General features: G+C 33.1%; 1 protein-coding gene across 1 annotated transcript; it reads left to right on the top strand.

The window, feature by feature from the left end:
• The first annotated feature begins 3,796 nt into the window (after positions 1–3,796).
• Positions 3,797–13,765, top strand: LOC105202149 (tuftelin-interacting protein 11). Its single transcript, XM_039449296.1, has 8 exons — positions 3,797–4,022; positions 5,385–5,595; positions 7,768–7,936; positions 8,037–8,992; positions 9,192–9,391; positions 11,645–12,073; positions 12,152–12,309; positions 13,437–13,765. Exons 1-8 carry the CDS (start codon positions 3,914–3,916, stop codon positions 13,683–13,685), a joined length of 2,481 nt encoding a protein of 826 aa, XP_039305230.1. The 5' UTR covers positions 3,797–3,913; the 3' UTR covers positions 13,686–13,765.
• The last annotated feature ends 7,336 nt before the right edge of the window (positions 13,766–21,101 follow it).

Raw genomic sequence — 21,101 nt, forward strand, 5'->3', positions numbered from 1 at the left:
TAAACCAATCTTTAGTGCGTTGACTGCATCAATTTTGACTTGAAGCATTTGATGCGTCATGACGTTATTTTTTTGTGACAGCTAACGAAATATTTATATATTGCGTTTTTGTATTTTTATTTTTACGATGGAAGAGCAATTACACGAATAATTAACGCGATCGGCGTATAATCTGTAATTTTTTCAGTTTTAAAGCGCAGTATTAATGCGTTCTATGCGTTTCATGCGCAATAGAACGCACCCATTCTTATACCATGCACTTGTCTATCATGTGCTCCACTGCTCCCTACACTGTGCTTGTGTCAATAAAGGAAAGTGTAGAAGTAAATATATTGCTTGTAAAAATTTATAATCAAGTACGAGCAAGTGTTATTAATTTCATAAATTGTGCATTTTCAGCACATACCCTATGATCAGAAAGTACCGGGAATTTTTAAATAAAACAAAATAGAGTTAAATTTCAGGCAAATTTATTTTATCTCCTTCAAAATATGATCCATCTGAAGCAACACACATGTGCCAACGCTTGACCCAGTCCTCCATGCATCCCTGGTAGGCCGACGAAGGGATGGCCTTTAGTTCCCTCGTCGCATTCTCTTTGATCTCCTCGATCGACTGAAATCTCTTTCCACGAAGTGGCAACTTCAACTTGGGGAACAAAAAAAAGTCGCACGGGGCCATATCAGGTGAATACGGTGCTTGCTTGATGGTATTTACTTGATGTTTGGTCAAATAATTCAGTACAATTCGGGCTCGGTGCGATGGTGCGTTATCATCATGCAAAATCCAAGAATTGTCGGCCCACATTTCCGGCCGTTTTCGACGTACAGCATCTCTCAAACGCTTCAAAACGGATAAATAATATTCTTTGTTGACTGTCTGGCCCGGTGGAAGGTACTCATAGTGCACAACGCCTTGGCAATCGAAGTAAACAGTCAACATCACCTTCACTTTTGAGCGGCTTTGACGCGGTTTTTTCGGTTTCGGCTCGTTTTCGAAGCGCCACTCGGACGATTGTTGCTTTGTTTCCATGTCAAATTCATAGACCCATGTCTTGTCGCCCGTAATTATCCGTTTCATGAAGGTTGGATCACTTTGGGCTTCAGAAATCATCTCTTCAGCAACTGTCTTTCGGTGGTGTTTTTGCAAGAAATTCAGATCCTTTGGAACGAGCCTGGCTGCCACGCGTCTCATACCCAAAACATCAACCACAATATGCTGTGCCGTTCCATATGCAATGCCAAGTTCACTAGACATCTCTCTTAAGCTGGTATGACGATTTTCAAGCACCATTTCTTTCACTTTCTTCACGTTTTCATCGGTGTTCGACGTCGATGGACGTCCGGAACGAGGGAAATCTTCCACCACTGTACGACCACTTTTAAAGTCTTTATACCACTCGTATGCTCTTGTTTTTGATAGAGCAGATTCGCAAAATGCTTTTTGCAACATTTTCAGTGCATCGGCACACGAAATTTCGTTCGCAACACAAAATTTCAAACAAACTCTTTGTTCAACAAAATTATTCATGGTAAAATGCGGCAAAATGAAAAAAGTTGACTGATGTAAACAAACGCCAGGCAGACACTAATGATCGGATGGCACCATGGTCGTACCAACATAAGAAAAAAAATAAACCGGTTCCCGCATGCGCGGTACTTTTAAATAAAAAATTCCCGGTACTTTCTGATCATAGGGTATATCAATACGTTGCTCAATACATGTCAGTATATCTGTACAAGGACTTTGATTCTGTCCATGGGGAAATTTTCCAAACTGAGAAGTCACCACTTTCTACATACTCGCAGTTCATGATTAATGAAACGACTAGAGCTTATTGGTCGTTACGTTAATCATGAATTGTAAGTATGTAGAAAGATAGCGACTTCTCAGTTTGAAAAATTTCCCCATGGACAGAATCAAAGTCCTTGGGTGTATATACGTATAAATAGGTCTGTTCGAGTTGCTTGAAATCCCCAAAAATTTTTGCACTCGAGATGAGATAAATATATATTCGATCGTAAGAAAGAGAGAGACGACAAAGAAATTAATTCAAAAAGGGCAGCAACACGAACAGGCTTAATATTGTATGAGTTTTGATAAAACAAAAGCAGCTCTGTGAGGCAGTGTTCTCATTGGCTGTGTTCCGTTTTTACTGGCAGTACTGAAAATTTATAGTTCATGTCACCTATACTATACATTTTCAGTACTGGCAGTTAATATCGGACATTGTCAGATTGAGGGATTTCTGACGCATGCGCAGTAAGGCACATGTGCTTTACCTAGCAGTAGCGCGCATAGCTTTACAAATAATAGGTATCGGGGAGCCAGTCTCAAGAAGAGAATAGGAAAAATAAAGGATTTATCTGTAAAGGACTTTATCGATTAAAAAATATAGTTATGGTAAGTAATGATAAACTTTATTAATTTTTTGCGTCTGCAGCCGACTATACAAATAACAACATTTGTTGCAAGGGCAAGGAAAACTGCAGAAAACTTTACCAGTATCCGAACAAATACAAAATTATATAATTATAAATGTATTATATTATTGTAAACAAAGAAATATAAATGTTATTATAATAATTATTTGAGTAACATATTGACTTGGGATCTCCCGACTTTCCAGAGCGGGTATCTTGACAATCAACTTAATATCACTCATGCAGCGTCTCTAAATGTACTCTCAATGATATTTTTATTTTTTCAAAAATGTTAGGTCAATGTGCCAGACATCACATTAACAAGGAATAAATATTTATTGTTGATACTTTAAATTATTATTTTATTATTATTCTTTAAATTTACATTTTTTACAATACCTATTTATTATATATGCAATATAGGATTATGGGGCTAAGAATATAATAATATGTAAATAGAAATTCTATTATAATTATATAATATTAAATTAATATTAATATATAATATTAAATATATGGGCCCCAAATTGCGCCCAGCAGTGTAGCCGAGCACGAGTCTGTCATCAACATAGACATAGGATCTATAGACCGAGCATTCGAGGAGTGGGGGTAAAGTTCTCGCGTGAAAAACTAGAAAGAGATAGCCTGTTTTGGACCACTATTTTGTCTTTGTCTAATGACGCGCGTGGGGGTACAGTAAAGGTAACGAAACTCTCGGTAAGGTTAGAGAAAAAGAAAAGGGAAATGTAAGTGAATGTGAAAAAAGAATGAAGGGGAATTGAAAAGCATTGGAAAAAGTGCCAAAATATAAAATTATATATAATGTAAAATTGTGTATTAAAATTTAAACAATAAAGTATTGAATAAACATTTAAAGCACCTGGCATAATAGTAATAAAAAAATTAACTCTGCTGATCTTCATATATATCTATATATATAATATATGTTATTGATTTTTAAATAAAATGAGTTTTGTGAATTTAGATCTTATTTGTCTAATTTTGTTATTCTTAGAAGCAGCATAATGATGTATACAAAGAGTGAAAAACTTTTCTAAGAGAATACAAATCAATTGATTTCTATGATCCATCAATGGAGCTTGATTAAAAGCATGTTTCTTTTCAGTAAATAAATCATTTATTCTTAGTTTTATTAATGTTAAATTTATCAGTTTCTTTATTATCTTTGTAGACGTCAAAATATAAAAAAAGAAACAAGTGAAGATTCCCCACGCGCGTCATTAGACAAAGACAGAATAGTGGTCCAAAGCTTGCTATCTCTTTCTAGTTTTTCACGTCCCCACTCCTCGAATGCTCGATCTATAGATCCTATGTCTATGGTCATCAATGCATATGCATGAGTGAAGTCCTATCTGTGATGACCAGTGCTACTGCGCATGCGTCAGAAGTCCTTCAATCTGAGAACACTGCTGTGAGGTTATATTTTGTTACGAAATAATATATTACAGTATCAAATAAAATACGACAAGATGTCTGAAGACGAAGTGGAAAGCTTTGAAATCACCGATTATGATTTGGATAATGAATTCAACATAGCTCGTCCTCGACGCAAACTCTCAAAGAAACAACAAATGCTAGGTACGTATATTATAAGCAATGTTAATTATCGCATTTGGGTAATTATGCAGTTTAGCTATTTCACATCCGATTATTATGAAACTAGTCTCATTCGACGCGTTTTCACTTGAAACGAACGAATCTGGCAGAAAAAAGTGTCGCTCTGCTCCGCGAACCGAGATATCAAGCGTTAAAGTTGGCGATTATACAGGTTAGAATACCTCTCATTGTAACGAAAGGGGCCTATTCTCGAAAAATATCGCATACGAAAATATACGAAAATACTATAGTATACGTTACAAATATTATAGAGTTCCCTAGTATTTTCGTATGCGATATTTTTCGAGAATAGGCCTCCTGGGCATGCACTGTGATAGAAATGTGTATGAAATTTGAAATGTTTTCTTATTAATAATTACATCATTCCCACATTTACTACACTTGATTGTGCAATGTATATTTTATCTATTCCCTCTTGTTAATTATAAAAGATATTATAAAAATATTTAATAAAATGTAAACAGTGTTGGATAAAAAAATTTATTAGTTTTTGTGCAATGTAGATTTTTTATTAAGGCATTAAAACAATGTATTTTATAAAATTAATTAATTTAATTAATAGACATATCCCACTTACAAATAGAAGCACAGGGGGGGATGGGGGGTAGGGGTGGAAATGGGGTGGATCTTAGCATGGAAAGTCGCAAACTCATGTGGAGGGAGCAGTACATCTGTAGACCTCGTTTCAAGATTTCTATTTGTAAGTGGGATGATTAATTAATTTTATAAAATAAATTATTTTAATGCCTTAATAAAAAATTTACATTGCACAAAAACTAATAAATTCTTTAATCCAACACAGTGTTCTGGCAAATACATTCAAGTGTAGTAGATGTGGCAGTGATTAACATTTCAAATTTTGTGCACATTTCTATCACAGCACATGCTCAGTTCGTTACAATACGCCGAGATGACACGTATCCTAACTTGTACAATCGCCAATTTTAACGCTTGATATCTCTGTTTGCGTGGCAGAGCAACACTTTTTTCTGCCAGATTTGTTTGTTTCAAGTGAAAACGCATCGAATAAGACTAGTTTCATAATAATCGGATGTGAAGTAGCTGAATAATTATCCTGATAAATAATCAGCACATAGTTTGTATGAACTGTTAATTGTAAAAGTTTACATGAACATTATTAGGTACCAAGATTTGTTGCTGACTGACAATGGTACTTTTTTTACTTTATATTTGATAATTTCATTGGTTCTATATATACAAGTTTCACTATAAGAGAATCTCTAATTCTATACATAACACAATTATACAGTTATTATGTTCTTTTAAATATAATTGTTTTTTTATGTTTTTATTTTTGAACAGGAATCTGGGCAGATGACAGTGATGATGATGATGTGTCTGCCAGACCATCTTTCAAAACTTATAATAAGGGCCCTAAGAATTATACTGCACCAATTAATTTTGTCGCGGGTGGTATTCAGCAAGCAGGAAAACCAAAAGAGAAAGAAGAGAAAGAAGATGAAGATGATGAAGAGGAAATGGGAGAACCTCAAACAAAGCATAGTAGCTCAAGGTAAGGTTTCAATAAAATGTAAGAAAAGTGACAAGTTGTAAGAAAAGTGACAAGTTGAAAGTAGTTTTTGTTCAAGAAAGAGAAAGGAAAATTGTGTAGTTTAAAATTAACTATTTACAGCAATATTAAACAATATTGAACATTAATTGATTAATTTATTTGTTACTAAAATAATTGACCAAAAATTTAAAAAAATATATAATGATTAATTCAATCAATTATCAAATTAATTGTTAAACTATTTTATATAATTATTTGATTAGATTTTGTGTAATAAAATAATCAATTAAAAATTACTGATAACCTTAATGATAAAAGCATCCAAGAGATATTTGATACAACTCTTATTGCATACAGTTATATTTTTGAGTGGGTATTCTTAAATACTGTAAGTTTTTTCATCATTTCAAGGCAGAGACCCATTGGAAAGAAAAAAAATATAATAGTAGAGAAATGTCAAAATCAGTATTATGTTTTTGGATAATATTTTTTAAACAAAAAACTAAAAACAAAACTTTAAAAATATAATTACAATTTAGAGAGTCTTATATAAAATAGTATAGCAGTTTTTATATTAATATTTCATATTTTCGTAATAATTAATGTTTTTGCAAGAAAATTCAAAAAAGGCATCTGAGAAATTGATTTTCAAAACTGGCACCCTACGCAGTAATGACAGAATTCAGACATAGCTCTGTAGCGGAAGAGTTAACTATGAAATAAATTGATAAATGAGTAATGAAATGTGTTTTCATGTATTAAACAACAAAGTTTAAAAAATTAAAAGGATAGAATTTAAAACATAAAACTGTGCATTGTACACAGAAAAGTGCACCGATATACCTTGAGAACAGACCATAGGTAATCTCACTTATGATAATATTGATATCAATGTCGCTACAATCCATGTATAGTCAAAGGGCTTAATACCTTTTTTCTCGTTTTAGACATCTTATCTCGATTAGTAGTTTTGCAGGTTAACAATGGTTTAATATTTTTAACAGGCAAACTTTCTTTTTGATCATCAAGTTGACGTCAACTTGAACACAGTGCTGAACATGATCAGACCTATTGTTTATTCTTACAAAGAAGTGTATCAGTTTACTTTGCACAGTGTTTCAAACTGTACCACGAGGAAAATATGAAAGAAAAATATAAATTAAACAGTTTTAGAAAGTTACAATGATTTAATAATTGTCAATAATGTACTCACTATTATTTAAACTATGTAACTTGCAAGAGAAAATTGTAGAAATTTAATTTTTGTTTTTCAAAAATTTGTTTTATAGCAGATTTTATATTAAAAAGAGCCATGAATGTATGAACAGTTTTTTTAACCCTTAGAGAGGCATTTTTCTTTTAAAATTTTGAATTTTTTAATGTAAAATTTATACATATATAAAATCTACATATTGTACAAAGTTTCCAAGTTTATTACTGGCCACTATAGTGGCCAGAGTGACCCGCTAAAAATTAATTATTTAAATAAACATTTTTTACAGTACAATGTTTAATTTCCAAGAAATATTGAAAGTACTGCTTTAAAAGAAATGTGCCAGAATTGAACTTTCCTCAAACAGAATTAAAAATTTTTTTATATAGAGATCTGTTATGCATTTATTATTCATCTTATTAGAAGAAAACTAATTCATCGTGAAAACTAACTATTCTTAATCTATTACGGATTTTATTATACAAAATATTATCCATAACAGATTGGGAAATTGGGCTTAAATTGGAAAAATTTCTTTCAATTGACAACATTTTCTTATTATTTTTTATTTATTTTATCATTTATTTTGTCGTTTTTTTAATAAAAAGGATTAGGCGTTTTTATTGTTTTTTTTTTTTCAAAAAATATTGTTTTTTTTTCTGGTATACATCTTATTTAAAAAGTATGGAATTTTATCTGTTTTATGATATTGTTATGTTTCTTGTTTTCATGTTTTCTTATTTTTATTTGAATTGTATCACTTTCTGACTGAAGGCCGATATATTTAGAACAATTTTCATAATATGAAACTTGAAAATGTGTCATTTTTTTATTGTGTTGCTTTTCTTGCGGAGATGGTATAATATGTTCTAATATAAATATATTCTAAATATAAACTTTTGTTCTTTGATATTTATTAATGTACACTTTTATATATACATTTGATTTCTTTTATTCAGTTCAGAAGATGAGGGGCCAAGATCACGACCATCCTTCTCCTTGAATTCAGATAACGATATCGCAGGTTTGCGACAAAAGCACAATCAAGTAAATCCGTTATTGATGAAAGGAGATATAGGTAAATGGCAGAAGCATACTAAAGCCATTGGCCTTAAAATAATGCTACAGGTTGGTTTTATAATCGTTTTATCAGCAATAATTGTTATTTATTTTATAAATTATAGCAATATATTATAACATAATAATTTAAATAATATTCTTGATTTAGTATGGATTTGAGGTTGATAAAGGCTTAGGTAAAGATTTACAAGGAATAAATATGCCGATAGAGGCACAAATCAGAAAAGGAAGAGGCGCAATCGGTGCATACGGTCCAGAAAAGACGCCGAAAGTTCCTGAGAAAAAGAAAGATGACGATACGGATGAAACAAAAGACTCAAAGTCTAAGGTATCTCAATGGCGGAAGGGTAATAATACCAAGAAGAAAATCAGATATTATTATAGAAGTGTAGATGAAGTTTTGGAAGATGGAAAATTAAAGCCTAATAGAAAAAGAACAGTTCCACTATCTAATGATATGACTAGAGTTAAAGTTATCGACATGACAGGGCCTGATACAAGAATTCTCAGTGGATACCATGCAATTGGTGGTCAGCAATGTCCCGATGAGACCGTAATTACATCCGATAAAAAATCTAAAGTAAACTTTGCCCTACCCCAATTACAGCACAATTTGAATTCACTTGTGGAAATGTGCGAGCAAGACATTATTCAAAATGATCGGCGAATGAGACATTTGAATGATAGAATGATAGCTTTAGAAGCGGAAAAAAGGAATTTGTCCAAAGTTGTGGAGCAACATGGTCAATTAATTGGCACCTTGGAGAATGTGCTCGCGATTGTGGACAGATTGATGAACGAGACAAACGAATTGTCGCTGCAAGAGACTGCGGAGGCTTTCAAAACTTTACAGGATAATTATTATGAAGAATATAAGATGTATGAGCTTGGCGAATTGGCCAGCAGTTTCGTGGCGCCAAAGATAAAAGATTGCCTAGTCAACTGGAATCCATTAATGCAACCAAAACAGCCAATTAAGTTATTTGAACAGTGGAAGGGTATCTTGGAGAATGGAACTAGTTCAACACTCCAGTCACGAACTATGCAGTCGTACGATCAACTAGTATGGGATGCGTGGATGCCGTCTATTAGAGGAGCTATACAGTAAGGAATTTCTATAACAAATATTAATATATAAAGAATAATTTGAAAGAGAAAAATAAATCGCGAAGGATATTAAATACATTTTTATTATACAATGTTTGTAAATTTGTTGTTTTTTTAAATTAATTTTTTTGAAAGTATGTACAAACAGTTTTTTAAATATCTATCTTCTAATATCTTTTATGTATTAACACATTAGACACTGGACATGTAGGCAGCCTGAGCCTTTGATTGAACTAATAGAATCCTGGATGCCATTACTACCTAATTGGATCTTAGAAAATTATATATTAGACTTATTAATATTACCAAAATTAACATTGGAGGTGGAAGAATGGAATCCTCTTACTGATACTGTACCTATTCACACATGGATTCATCCTTGGTTGCCATTATTACGTAAGTAATGTACTCTGATAAATTTTTTTTCAAAATTTTTTATATAATTTAGAATTTTTTATATAATTTAGAATTTTTTAATAATTTTTTTTTATTCTTGATTTTTTTAACAGTTTTCTGAATTAAAATATTTTTCAAAAATAATTTGGAAAAATCTGAATATTTTTCAGATATTTTCAAATTAGCACAGTTTCTAAAATATTTACATAAGGATATTTAAATCAATTTGAACTACTAGATACAGGTATTTGTGTTAGTATAGCATTTAATATATAATACTGCATTATCAAAATACTTTATCTACTTTTATTTCAGAGTCCAATTTTAGGTTTTCTCTTCAAAACATTACTTTATTATTTTGTTAAAATTTACATAGTTGAGAAATGTTATAATGTTTTTTTTATTCTATTTGGTGCAGTTTTTAAAGTTCCTAAGTAAAACTTTGCGTTAACGACGCAGTATCGTAGTAGAAATTAGAATTAATAAGCATAAAAAGGATCCCTGACACTGTAATAGCTTCCAAATAATGGAATATGTATAACTATGCAAACATGGCGTTGCGAGTGTATTCACAGTATTGTTTCATATTTTGATTGTATTTTACACAATTAAAGTTTCAAGATATATGTGGGACTGATTGTTGCCAGCACTATCTAACGGTTTATATTCTATTTACTAAGAGAAACCGAAATGTTTGGACAAAAACTCGTCCACTTCGCACAGGCTCCACTTGCAGTGCAGGGTGAAATCCCATGAAGGTGGTGTATGGCGTACCGGTGTATGACAAAGAAACTTTGCCAATTACAGGCTTTACGATCGTTTTTCGTTACGCCAGTATGGGTTTATGCTAGTTTTTGTAGCATTCCAGGATTTACGTTATACACACGTACACACACGTACGCAGTTGTGAAAAGTTTATATTATTCATATATACACATTTGTTTTGACTTTATGTATGAATATGTTAAAACGTCAATTGTCTGTTCCATGGGGTGTATTTGCGCCGACGTAATGATCAATAAGCTATTCACAAGATATCTTGAGTATCCATTTTGAAAATAATTGTAAAAAGACTTTGTGATTGACTTATTAATCTTTACGCCGCATAAATACACTCTATGGAACAGCCGATATTTATGCTGACAAAACAAAAGCAGTTGTAAAGCCTGTGATCGACTTAGTTCCTTTACACCATGTACTGCATGCCCAATCCATAAGACTTCACCTTCAGGGGGCTAGGTGATAAGTGACGTGTTGACAACAAAATTTTATCTTGCATGCCATTTCGTTATTATGTGCTTTATTGTGAAAATATGTTATTGTCTCATATTTATCAAAATTATAAAAAAGGGCCGCAAGTAAAGTTACCTTTGAATAATATACATAAAAGCATATTTTTCACTCCTTTCAACAGCTGTTTATTTTTTTTTTATTTGTTTTTTATTTTATGTGACTTTTATAACCATTCATACTGACTCAGAAGGGAAAAGGCTAGTCATTTTTACAAGTGTTTTAAACCTAGTTTATTATTTTCTTTCATTCAAATTCTGTTTATTTACAAATAGCATGCAAGAAACTTTAACGTGTCATTTTTTGCTTATGAGGTTTTGATTCACATGGCAGCAGTAATTAGGAGATTACGAGAAAATAGAATTCCACCATGACTATCTGTCGACGGTATCATATATTGATCATTCGATCTCGTTGCAACAGAAGACTTTTCAGAGCAATTATTAAAAGAAATTTGAAAAAGTCTACATCTTTCCTAGAAATATTTATATATGTGAATTTTGATATATTCTAAGTATTTTTCATTCTATTTTTCTGAAGAAATCTAAAAGAAATTTAAAAAATATGAAAAGATGCGTGCGTGCATATAAAAGTTTATATCCTTTCTAAAAAAGTCTATATATGTGAATTCTAATATATTTTAAGTATATTTCATTCTATAATTTTTGAAAAAACCTTATAAAATTTGAAAGAAATGAAAAGATTTTAAAAAGTTAAATATTTTTTACGTTTTTGTACATATGAAGTCTGACATATTTTAAGATTTCTCATTCTATAATTTCTGGAAAAAAAAACAAAGTATTTTTGCAGAAATTTTTGTAAATTTAAAATATAAAAAATTTTGAAATATTATATGAAAAATTCTAAGAAATTTTCATCCTTCAGAATATCTATATGTTTTTATATTATATCGAAATATTTTGTCATATTATTGAATTATCAATGTATAATAATTTTTTTCAGGAAATCGTTTAGATACCTTGATTTATCCAATAATACGTAGAAAACTTGGATCTGCATTAGGAGGTTGGCATCCATCAGACAGATCCGCTAGACTAATGTTGCAGCCTTGGGCAGATGTGTTTGCCAAGGGAGATATGGAAGCGTTCTTAGTCAAGAATATTATTCCGAAATTGCAAATAGCCTTATCCGAGTTTCTTATAAATCCACATCAGCAACACTTGGATCAATGGAATTGGGTGTATGAGTGGAAGGAATTAATCCCCATTCACATCATGGCAGGTTTGCTTGATAAATTTTTCTTTCCAAAATGGCTACAAGCTTTGGCGTTTTGGCTCAATCATTCGCCTAATTATGATCAAGTTACAAGTTGGTACATGGGATGGAAAGGGATGTTAAGTGATAAGTTATTGGCTGAACCATTAATAAAAGGTATGTTGTATTGTAATGTTTTTATCATCTTTTTCATGATTAACATTTATTAAAATATTAAACAAATGTGATTTACAGAGCACTTCAAGAAAGCATTAGATATGATGAATAGGGCCGTCAATGGGCCACAAACTCATCAACCTGGTGCGCTAGAACAAGTTTCGTACTTAACGAGCTTAGAGAGAACTCAGCCAGCGATGTCACAGATGGCACCGAATGCGCAACCAAGAATGGAAGTACGTATTATTATCAAGGATATTTTGTAATTTTTCCATATAATATAATTTAATCAACATTTTGATGAAACTTGTGATCAATATATAGCCAATTCTTAATTTTAAAAAATTGTTTAACTATATTTTTCTTTAAACAACTCTCTAAAATAAATAAAATATAAAAATTTTGAGAAACATTGATTTAGAGACGAGAGTAAATCAAGAGTAAATGTTTGCGAATTATACAGTTCTCTTTAAATTGATGTTATACTAGTGAAAATGTAGTGACAACGCTTACTACATTTAAATCACTTTTATTAACATTCTTTTTTTTAATATTTATCAACATTGTAAAGAAAAAATTTTAATAGCAAATTATTGTTATTATAGCTTAAATTTAGTTCATTATTTGTTATTTTAAAGATAGTAATACCAAAAGTTGCTATGTTAGAAGACATACAGTAGCGTGCAAAAATTTACTTTATTATTAAAGAAACAGCCTAATAAATTTTGTGTAATTACCATTGTTTTACTATATTATTTTGTTACTTATATCTTATACTTATATCTGATAATTATGAAAATTTTATTAGGCTGATTTTTAATAAATTAGAGTACAAAATGTCACTGGCCGAAAACTTTTATACGCCACTCTATATGAATGAGGGGTCACATGACTCTTCTCAATTTTTTTAAGTTGAAGAAAAATTGCTTGACACAGTGGCGTAGCCGGAGGGGGGGGGGCTGCGCCGTCCCCCTGAAATTCTTAATAGTTTCAATAATTTTGTAGTTAAATTTTAATATTTAAAAAAATAGGATTTTTTTTAAACGTTTAAATTATTGGCGAAAGTTTAGTACATCTATTTTTTTATAAGAAAAAATTTGAGCGTTTCTAGTGACAAAATAAATCTGCAAAAATAGAAACATGATGAACGGTTAACATGCAAAGCAAGGGCCTAGTCGTTAGCTTTGGATCGCGCAAAGTGTGGGTAATATTTTACCGTTAGACGTGCCTAATTATAGTGATAATTGTAACCAATTATAGTTACAGCGCCCCCTGAAACTTTTTTTTAGTTACACCACTGGCTTGACGTTATTAATGATTTAATATTATGTATGCTATTTTTTAATATACTATTTTCTTGCAGAGACTCGCAGAGGCAGTGCGAACAGCCTCTCAAATTCCACAGGGTTTCAAAGATTTTGTACAAAAAAAGTGCGAAGAGAGAGGTATATTATTTATGCCGATTCCAAACAGATACAAAGAGGCCAAGCAGGTGTACAAAATCGGCAATGTTCAGGCGTACATCGACAGCAACGTCTTATTTGTGTGCCATAATGGCACAAATTGGTTACCAACGCATGTAAATGCCTTGCTAGATATGTGTGAACTTTAATATTTGACTTACTGATACAATTGTAAAAAATTTAGTATTATATTTATGTTTTAAATATATTTTAAGATATTTCTCCTGGACATCATTAGACAAGTTGATTTATTACCTAATTACTTTACATTGCTGTGTAAAAATACATTGAAACTGAATAACACTTTCATATCATTGAAACTGTTTGATAAATCAATATGGTATTTTGCACATGCATTTTTATTGTTTTCTAGAAGCATTAATTAAATTGAAATGTATGCTTGTTTCAATATTAAATTACGTCACCTAATTCCAAAGTTGGGTAATAACCAGTTAAAAGGTTAAATAAATTTAAGGCGACATTGGACTGGTCTCTACACATGCATATTTTTATGCACAGATAACTCTTAATTGGCTTTACAGATTGCAAAATCCTTTTACACAATTAAAGTAGTGACAAAAACACATCGCTAGCTATAATTTCATACGAAAAACGAAAGTTGGTAAAAAAATTAATATTAAAAAATTATAGTTAATTATCGGTTTCTGCAGCCGATTCGTGACATATGCTCATATAAAAATTTTAGACAATTGTGTGTATGAAATAAGTAGTTAGCGAGATGTGAATTAAATCAAAGAACAATACGGCGCTTGCAGAACAATCCTAGAAGCTTTAGTATAAAAGATATAAATGTATGAAAATTTGTTATGTAATTTTTACGTGTATTAGTGCGAAGAGCAGAAATTATGTTTATGGTAGTTCAGAGATCTCGCATTAGAGACGCTAAAGTCAAAAAAACAAGGACAGGTGAGTGCGTTTGACAAAGAACGCTAGCCTATTCCCCTTACTTTTCGCCTCACGCACAACCCTCAGTTCGTTAAAGAAAAATTTGCAGCAATTTGCAGTACCGACGTCGAGTGAGTTGCACTGTCATTCAAGCATCGCTTTAAGAGGATGCTATAGTGACCAAAGAACTTCCTCGACGTCGGCATTGCAGATTATTTTTCGAGGGAGACCAGGCTATCGCTCTTTGTCCAACGCATAGATCTGTCTTTGTTTTTCGATTATTTCGCCATCTGCGAAAAGACCTATCAACTACAGTCACTACTCCGCTTGCCATTGTTTACGTGCGCTAAGCAAAATTTGTACACGTACAGCTGTTTACATGTTAAACTTTTTTGTTAGGCTTTTGACTGAAATGGCATACAGTCAGTGTTGTTCGTTAGAGTTTTCTAAAGTGCGGCCTGGTCTCATTTTATACATATGAGCTACAGAACGTTAGTAAATGACAAAAGTTAACCTCGGTTGACAGATCCACGAGCCAAAAATAAATAAATTTTTAACTTTTTGTTCGATTTTCTCGTAAAATTTACCAGCCCGCACTTTGTTTTGGTGCGTACTTTTATTCTGTAAAAGGATTTTTTGATCTGTAGAGCCAATTCAAAAATTAATGAACACTGTAATGTGTCGGTAATTCCCGTCACTATAGCATCCTCTTAAAGTTTCTGAGTACTCGCCGCGGCCATATTGAAGTCGTGACATTAGAAGCGAGAAATCGCATGAAATGACACGTAATTTTGTCAAACATGCTATTTGTAAATAAAGCCAATTTGGATAAAATAAACTAAGCAGATGGCTTTAAAACACTTCTAAATAGCGGTCACGACTATTCTTTTTTCGCCTAATAGTCAGTAAATAGTCATAAAAAGCATGTAAAATGCAACTATTGAAACAGGAAAACACACGGTCACATAATTTTGTCAAACATGCCATTTCCCTAGTAGCATTTTCTACAGGACAGAATCTGCGTGCAGTTAATTGCAGTAGAATTGAGTCAGATGTGTAGAAGATTATTCCTAATACAGCCATGCTGGCAGATTGCTAGCAGACTGCTTCAATATTTGTGCACTGTACTTGTACGAGGTGTGTTCAAAAAGTATCGCGAATTTTGTGTTTTTTCAAAAATTATTTATTTATTCATGAATATCTATTTTGTCCCCTTCAAAGTAATCCCCATGAGATATTATACACTTGTGCCAACGGTTTTTCCAATCTTCGAAGCACTTCAAAAAAATCATTTTTTTTTATCTTGTTCAGCTCCTCCTTCGATGCCGTCTTTATCTCGTCAAGCGTAGCGTAACGTCGTCCTTTCATGGGCCTCTTCAGTTTAGGGAACAAGAAAAAGTCACAGGGGGCCAGATCTGGGGAATACGGTGGCTGCGGCATCATTAGTGTGTTGTTTTTGGCCAAAAAGTCGCGCACAAGCAACGATGTGTGAGCAGGGGCGTTATCGTGGTGCAAAAGCCAATTTTTGTTCTTCCACAAATCCGGGCGTTTCTGGCGGATTGCTTCGCGCAAATTGCGCATAACTTGCAGGTAATATTCCTTATTGACCGTTCTACCTTGTGGCAAGAACTCATGATGCACCACGCCCCTGCAATCGAAGAAAACTGTCAGCAAAACTTTCACATTCGACCGAACTTGGCGCGCTTTTTTCGGTCTTGGTTCGTGCGGCAGCTTCCATTGAGATGATTGAGCTTTTCCACGTCATAACCATAAACCCACGATTCGTCACCAGTTATGACCCTCTGGAGCAAATTTGGGTCGTCGCGGACAGAGTCCAACATCTCATTAGCAATGTTCATGCGATGCTGTTTTTGGTCGCAATTGAGCAATTTTGGTACGAATTTCGCGGCGACCCGTCTCATGCCCAAATCATTGATAAAAATCGAATGGCACGAGCCAATCGATATGTTTAGGTCCTCAGCAACTTCTCTAACGGTGATTCGACGATTGGCCAATACCATTTTCTCCACTTCATTAATTTTTTCGTCTGTTGTTGAAGTGCTCGAGCGTCCGGCACGCTCTTCGTCGTTCACATCTTCTCGGCCTTCTGAGAACATTTTGTACCACCGATAAACGTTGCTTCGGTCCAAGGTAGCTTCTCCGTATGCCACAGTCAACATTCGGAATGCATCCGCGCACTTAATTTCGTTTTTCACACAAAATTTGATACAGGTTCTTTGATCCATTTTTTTGAATAGGTAAAAATCGAAGACGATCCAAAACACGTGCAAGCAAAGCAGCTGTCAACAATTAAGTGAACATTCAAAATGGCCGAGCTTGTCGGCATAAGTGAGAGACATGAGTACCAACATAACGCCACAAAAAGATCGAAATTCGAATATACGTAACCCGCGAAAATTCAAAATTCGCGATACTTTTTGAACACACCTCGTATATGAACTATTTGCAGAAACTTGGTACAAATATTGAGCTATCTTGAAGCAGATTCTTCCCGCAACTGCAGTCTGTAAACAGTCTAGCAAAGTTCTTCAGCAGAGTGACATAAGATTTTCTTCAACTAAAGTAGCGTACAGATATTTTACTGATTTTGTTCAAATATAATCAGCAGTTGTAAGTTTCTTACAACAGAAATGGCGCGCAGATCTTGTGCAGATATTGTACAAATATGATCTGCAGATTTCTGCAAGTTTCTTACAACGGAAATCACGCGCAGATCTTGTGCAGATATTGTACAGATTCTGCTTAATCAGCGGCAAAAAGATCTGCTGCAAGGTTTATAATACTTTCGGAATGAAATAGATTTAACAAGTGAGTGCTGGTGCCACCGCTAGGCGGCCACGCCGCGGAAGATCTCGTGAACCGAGTGCGGCCACAGGCGTTATATCTAGGCGCCGCCGCGACCGACTGTCCAGTTTATATTTCAGTAAGCCTTTATATAGGAGCTTGTTATAACTTTGCTCTTATTCTTTTCAAACATGATGTTTATGTGGAACGTTGTTCCACATAAAATTTTATATTTTTACATGTAAATAACAATTTATATTGTTATTTAATCTTGTACATAAATGTTTATTTCAAATTTAATTGTTTTTTAATCCATTTTAAGACTATACTAATATTCTGGTGAAAAAATTTTACAAATCTTGCAGCAGATATGTATACAAATTTCTTGCAAGAATTTGACTGCAGAATCTTTCAAAAGAATTGAACAGAATGAGGAAGCAGATCATAACGTTCGGTTGACCTACTATATGTGAACATGATACCCGACTTCAAGAAAAATAATTTTTGAAATACGCATTCAATTCAGCTTGGTTTGTATCACTTTCTTTTTTGTTTGTACCTCAAGGGGAAAAATATAGAAGGTTCAAAAAATGTTAGCACCCCACTTTACGATATTTAAAATCTGCAAGTGGGTGCTGTTTCGGAATCGTTTGTACCCGATTGTACCACCGGCGATTTTGTTTGTACCCCTAAGAGGGTGATTGTACAGTAGTTTCAAAATAGGGGTAAGAGCAAACTACGCCATTTTTCAAGATATTCAAAATTCGCAAGCGGGTGCTGTTTCGAAATTGTTTGTACCCGATTGTACCAACGGCGATTTCGTTTAGATTCTTAAGGGGGTGATTGCACTGCAACTTCAAAATAGGGGTAAGAGCAAACTTCGCCATTTTTCAAGATATTCGAAATCCGCAAGCGGGTGCTGTTTCGGAATACAAGTTACACATGTTTTTGGAGAGTAACTGTAAGTGATCTTTTAATTTTGCTGTTGAACAAAAACTTAATCTTTGCTGAAATCAATATTTGAAAAATATCGTAAAAAAAGTACAAAACGATCTTCTAGATCTCATTTTAAAGAGCAAAACTTTTCGATTATTTAAGTTTATTTTTCTAGAAGATTCTTTTACACTAGAAAGTGAAGGAAGAAATTCAAGAAAAAGAGGCCATTTTTGCTTCAGTGTTGCCTAACTCAGTGAAAAAAAATCGTACAACGCTCATCAAAAACGCAAATTAAAGGTAAAGATCCACGCTTTTAAATGCTGTAAACCGCATTTGCGTGCAATTTTTCGCGTCGTAGAGCTTTGCAAAGTTTGTAAAATATTTTAAGATTTGACGCATCCCCATTTAAATCCGCGTGACTTTGTAAACAATCTGTAAATCGTTTAATGACTTATCAATTTTTTAAAACTAGAGATTTCAAGCTATAAAATATATATATATTTTTTAATTGTATTACAAACATTTTTGACAAAGTTACGCTCTTTTGAATTACACCTATTTTTCGGAGTCATAATAGGTGTTTATATTATTTTGTCCAATCTCTGTGCGTGTGCGTGTGCGTGTGCGTGTGCGTGCGTGCGTGCGCGCGTGTGTGTGTGCGTGCGTGCGTGTGTGCGTGCGTGCGTGCGTGCGTGTATGTGTGTGTGTGTGCGCGTGCGTGTGTGCGTGCGTGTGCGTGTGTGTGTATGTATACAGGGTGAGGAAAAAGTACCGGAACACCAAAATATCTCGAAAACTAAGCATTTTAGAAAAAAATGTTTTAGATAAAAGTTATAGGGATTTAAAAGATCTATTTACGAATATTATCAGTTTAACCTTGAATGACGTCGTCAAGGTCAGATCAAAATTACATTAACTTTTTTAAATAGAATACCCTATTTTTGATACCAGAATCTAATAGCTGGTGTCAAGACCTTTCCAAAACCCTACAAGAAAGTTTATTTTCGTTGAGTACTTTCCGAATTGTGAGGCTTGAAAGCTACAATGTACTATAACTTTCAAATGTCATAACTCGGAAAGTATTTAATGAAAAATAACTTTTGATTGAAATTTATAGGGTTACAATGGTATCACACAATCTATACGTAACACCAAAAACACCTATTTTGCTTTGGGGTGCGGGGAAAAGGGGTAGGAGGCGAAAAAATCTTAAATGCAATGTGGGTTTGTGTGAGGATTTGTTTGAAAAGGTTTTTCGAGAGCTGTCTCGTACTTGCAATGCGTATCGAGAGTATAATTGTTGTCGCGGTTTGCATAATTCAAGAAGCGGCTTCCACCCTCTGATGATCCGTGCTCGCTTAATTGGTCAACTGATAAATCAAAGCATGAATTATTTGCAAAACTTTAGCACTGCCGTTTATTGATGGCGCACGTGCTCTCAATTCTTTGTTTCCATGTTCTTGTTTGAAGTTTGGATCACGAATACGGTTGAAATTTATTTTAATGCTCCCACATTGTGAAATTGATTTCACACGGCCCTACATTACATTTAAGACTTTTTCTCCCCCTCTTTCCCCATCCCTCCAGGGATGGCAAAATGGACGTTTTTGATGTTATGTTTTGATGTATAGATTGTGTGATACCATTGTAATACTATAAATTTCAATCAAAAGTTATTTTTCATTAAGTACTTTCCGAGTTATGACGCTTAAAAGTTAAAGTACACTGTAGCTTTCAAGCTTCATAATTCGGAAAATACTCAACAAAAATAAACTTTCTTGTAGAGTTTTGGAAAAGTCTTGACATCAGTTATTAGATTTTGGAATAAAAAATAAGGTGTTTTATTTAAAAAAGATAATGTCATTTTGATCTGACCTTGGCAACGTCATCCAAGATCAAACTGATAATATTAGTAAATAAATCTTTTAAAACCCTACAACTTTGATCTGAAACACTTTTTTTTCTAAAATGCTTAGTTTTGGAGATATTTTGCTGTTCCGGTACTTTTTCCTTTACCCTGTACACACACGCACGCACGCACGCACGCACGCACGCACGCACGCACGCACGCACGCACACACACACACACACACACACACACACACACACACACACACACACACACACACGCGCGCGCGCACACACAAGCTTATTTTGTTTTTAATTGTATTATATACCAAACGCAATCTAAATACAATTAATAATACAGCCACAAAAAAGATGTCATGGGCGAAAGATTAGACCTATGTTTTCCTATGTATTTTGACGCCCTGAAACCAAGTATGACTTCAAAATTGCTCCATCAGGTCATGATTTTTTTTACACTCAAAAAATTGCTAAATATTTTTTTAAATTACAATATACAGCCCGATAAAAAAGTTCTGACCTGATGGAGCAATTCTTAAATTATATTTGGTTTTGGGGCGTCAAAATACATAAGGATACATAGATGTAGTATCTCACGCATAAAATTTTTTTTGTGTGGCTGTGTAAATATTAATATTTCTTATAAATATATATAAATTATTTAAATATTATTTTTTAATATAGAGTATGTATAAATCAAATCGTATTTTTCAGACTGAATTAGGTAAATTGAAATTAATATAGAGTACACGTTTAGATTTTAGTACTTAAGTAAAAAAAAAATACTATTAAGAAACAATAACAAAAATAGATTACTTCTTTATAGTAGCTTATATTGGTCCAGTTATTAAACGATAATTTTACCATAAAATTAGATAAAATTTTAATAAAATTTAAATCTTGGCTTTATTATTTTTCACCTGATATTTTAAACAAGAACGCTTTCTTGAAAAGGATTACCGGAAATATCCGTAGATATGTAATAACGTTACATGTGTATACATAGAAGCATCAATAAACAGGTTCCATCTGAAACGCGGGCACATTCACTC

This window comes from Solenopsis invicta, chromosome 5 (assembly GCF_016802725.1).
Source record: "Solenopsis invicta isolate M01_SB chromosome 5, UNIL_Sinv_3.0, whole genome shotgun sequence".
NCBI lineage: Eukaryota > Metazoa > Arthropoda > Insecta > Hymenoptera > Formicidae > Solenopsis > Solenopsis invicta.

What these genes read in the sequence shown, in the direction of transcription:
- LOC105202149 (XM_039449296.1), top strand. Translation starts at nt 3,914, where the DNA reads ATGTCTGAAGACGAAGTGGAAAGCTTTGAAATCACCGATTATGATTTG. An exon ending in ACAAAGCATAGTAGCTCAAG is followed by an intron (nt 5,596 to 7,767) that starts GTAAGGTTTCAA and finishes TCTTTTATTCAG; the next exon opens with TTCAGAAGATGAGGGGCCAA. An exon ending in TCCTTGGTTGCCATTATTAC is followed by an intron (nt 9,392 to 11,644) that starts GTAAGTAATGTA and finishes AATTTTTTTCAG; the next exon opens with GAAATCGTTTAGATACCTTG.